This window comes from Henckelia pumila, chromosome 1, assembly GCF_033568475.1.
Source record: "Henckelia pumila isolate YLH828 chromosome 1, ASM3356847v2, whole genome shotgun sequence".
NCBI lineage: Eukaryota > Viridiplantae > Streptophyta > Magnoliopsida > Lamiales > Gesneriaceae > Henckelia > Henckelia pumila.
Window position 1 is genome coordinate 79,380,416 of NC_133120.1, and position 2,619 is coordinate 79,383,034.

General features: G+C 41.3%; 1 protein-coding gene across 1 annotated transcript; it reads right to left on the minus strand.

Annotated features, from left to right (window-relative positions):
* Positions 1 to 481: 481 nt before the first annotated feature.
* On the minus strand, positions 482 to 2,245 carry LOC140875182 (protein SHORT INTERNODES-like). Its single transcript, XM_073278776.1, has 2 exons — positions 1,054 to 2,245; positions 482 to 914 (listed from the first exon to the last, which is right to left on the minus strand). Exons 1-2 carry the CDS (start codon positions 1,691 to 1,693, stop codon positions 523 to 525), a joined length of 1,032 nt encoding a protein of 343 aa, XP_073134877.1. The 5' UTR covers positions 1,694 to 2,245; the 3' UTR covers positions 482 to 522.
* Between the last annotated feature and the right edge of the window lie 374 nt (positions 2,246 to 2,619).

Sequence of the window (2,619 nt, forward strand, 5' to 3'; positions counted from 1 at the left end):
AAATAAAGTTAATTCTAAGGAGAATACTCATGAATTTTGTGGCAAATGCATGGAAAACTAGCAGTGCATATATATAGACACATACAAATATTATTATCTAGGGTCTATAGCTAGACATACAAACTTGTATATGTGGGGAAATATTGGATCAGGATTCTTGTATACTTTTACTCTATATATTTCACAACAGATTAAATAGAAAATGACAAAACAAATTCTTATACTAAACCAGAAGAATAAGTGGGGAAAAGGGTTATCGAAACAAGCAAAAACAACATCATTCTTGAAATTCGATAGAGAAAAGTAATAATTAACATCTCGATGGCATTCGCCACTGATCCATTTACTCTAGCTACCCACATTCAATTCAACAGATATGTTTAAAAGAAAGTAAAATTATAAAGGATAACATGACATGTCCTCTCGAACTTCAATAGAAGATGAAAGTCATGAGTGTTCTCTCTTTCTTTTTTTTTTTTAAGGTGAGAATAAATGTCTTACGCCAAAAAAACCCTTTTTTTATCAAGGCCTTGGCGGTGGGAAGAATTGCGTACCGGCCATGAAAGCGCTGAGCGGAGCCGGATAAATGGAAGGGTCGAGCATTGCGACATTTAGGTGGCTGGTGGTGGCTGTAGCAGCGGCCGACGTGGTCACCGCCGGAGCAGCGGCGATGAAATCAAGAGGCTGCTGCTGATGTGAAACTCCGCAGCCGCCGGAGGAGCTCTCCCCGACACCACCAGGGTAGCGGCTTTCGAGTCCTTGATCGTATAGGATTCCCTTGAAAACATGGCCTCCGATGCTTACGGCTGTCTGGTAAGCAAAATGTTCCTCCGCGTCATCCATTGCACTGACTCTCACGCAGCGGAACACTGCTGGGGAATTAACTTCTGGTGGGAACTGTCCTAAATCAAACCCTAATTAAACACATGAGGCAAAGAATAATTAATTAGCAGAAATCACAACTAAATTCTGAATAAAGTATTACATTTACTTGGTAACAGTAAAGAGTTAGTTCATCATCACAATCAAATGACAATATTTATATATATATACCTGACGTGGTAACAGGCAAACGTGTAGTTGAAGCAAGAATAGCGGAAGATCCACCAACACCGGCGGCGGAATTATCTCTGAGGCGTTTGGTGTTGTCCCCTCCTCCTCTAATCGTGAGCTGCTGCTGTTGTTCCTGTTGCTGCCTCTCGCGGCGTTTAGAGGCGGGAACCCAGGTGCTTTTGACATGTGTATGGCACGGGAAGCCTCGGCTCTTGCAGCAAGTCCTGCATCTCAAATGGGTGCAATCTTTCTTGGCTTGGTTCCCACAATCTTGGCAGTTTATTCCCTCGTTCGCACCTCTACCTTGCCTCTGAGCCGCCATCCTAAACCCTGAACCTGATCTGTAACTATGACTCGTGGAATCATCACCAATAATATTACTCCCGAAGATGATACTAGTGTTATTCCTTGTAGTACTACTCGGCCCGACCGAAAAGCCCGCATCTTGGAAATTGTGGTGCTGCTGAAGTCTCTGTTGATGATGATACTGTTGCCATATCTCGAAACCCTTGTTATAGATCGACTCTTCGTTCTTGAACAGAAAGGAGGAGCTGCTGCTATTATTATTATTATTAGTATCCGTTTGTTGTTCTTGGTCTTGGTCCTTATTACCACCTCCTAACGAGAAAAACCCAGACATTTTCCAACCCTACAAGCTAAGTCTAAGCTCAAGTTTGAAAAAAAATAATCCATAGCCAGCAAGAATAAAGACCTCAAAGGGCAGACACACAAAAAAAAAAAAAAAAAAAAGCAAGAAAATTAAACTGATGAGTGTTAATTTCCGCGTGGGCTGAGTTGTAAATTCGCAATTTAATTGATGATATATAAAAGAAGCATGGGGGGCGGAAGAGGTAGGCGAGTGTTTTGTCCACTCCCCCCTCAGTACTGACACGGTGTGTGTGATTTTGTTTTTGGGGGTTTGTTCTGTGGTTTGGTTGCAGCCTTTTTTTAAGAACCAAAATTTAGGAAGAATTCTTCTTCATCTACTAGTACATAGGAGGAATGGAGAGAGATAGAGAGTGTTGGATTAAATTCTTTTGTCTTTCTTCTTTTTTCATGCATTAAATTCACAGCCCTGCAAACGCCGCCATTAGCCACCTCCTCTGCAACCTCAATTTAAGGCTTCTCTCTCTCTCTTTTACATACACACACACTACTGTCACTACTGTGTGTGGTGAATCTTGAATGGGACTGCCACTGTGTTTTATTTTTTTTTATTTTTAATGTATTTCTTCTTTTTTGTGGGTTTTTTTTTTTTTTTCCCTTTCCAGAAGAAAAATCTTGGCCACTTCTTCCTCTACAGTTCTGATCTCTCAGTTTAGCTAGCAATGAGAGAGAAACCTCATCAGGAAAAAGATTCGATCGATCCCAGCCCTTGCATGTTCATCCAAGGGCCCATCTTCCGTCCACGTGTCATCGCCTCAGCTTTTGCTTATTCGTCCCTTCACCGGAAAACACGCTCCCCCTTTTTTTTCTCGTTGACCAATCTTATGATCAATTATTTTTCTTCCCATCTATTATTTGTGTTCTGTATGTATGTAACGTATATGCAACGAATTACATCAC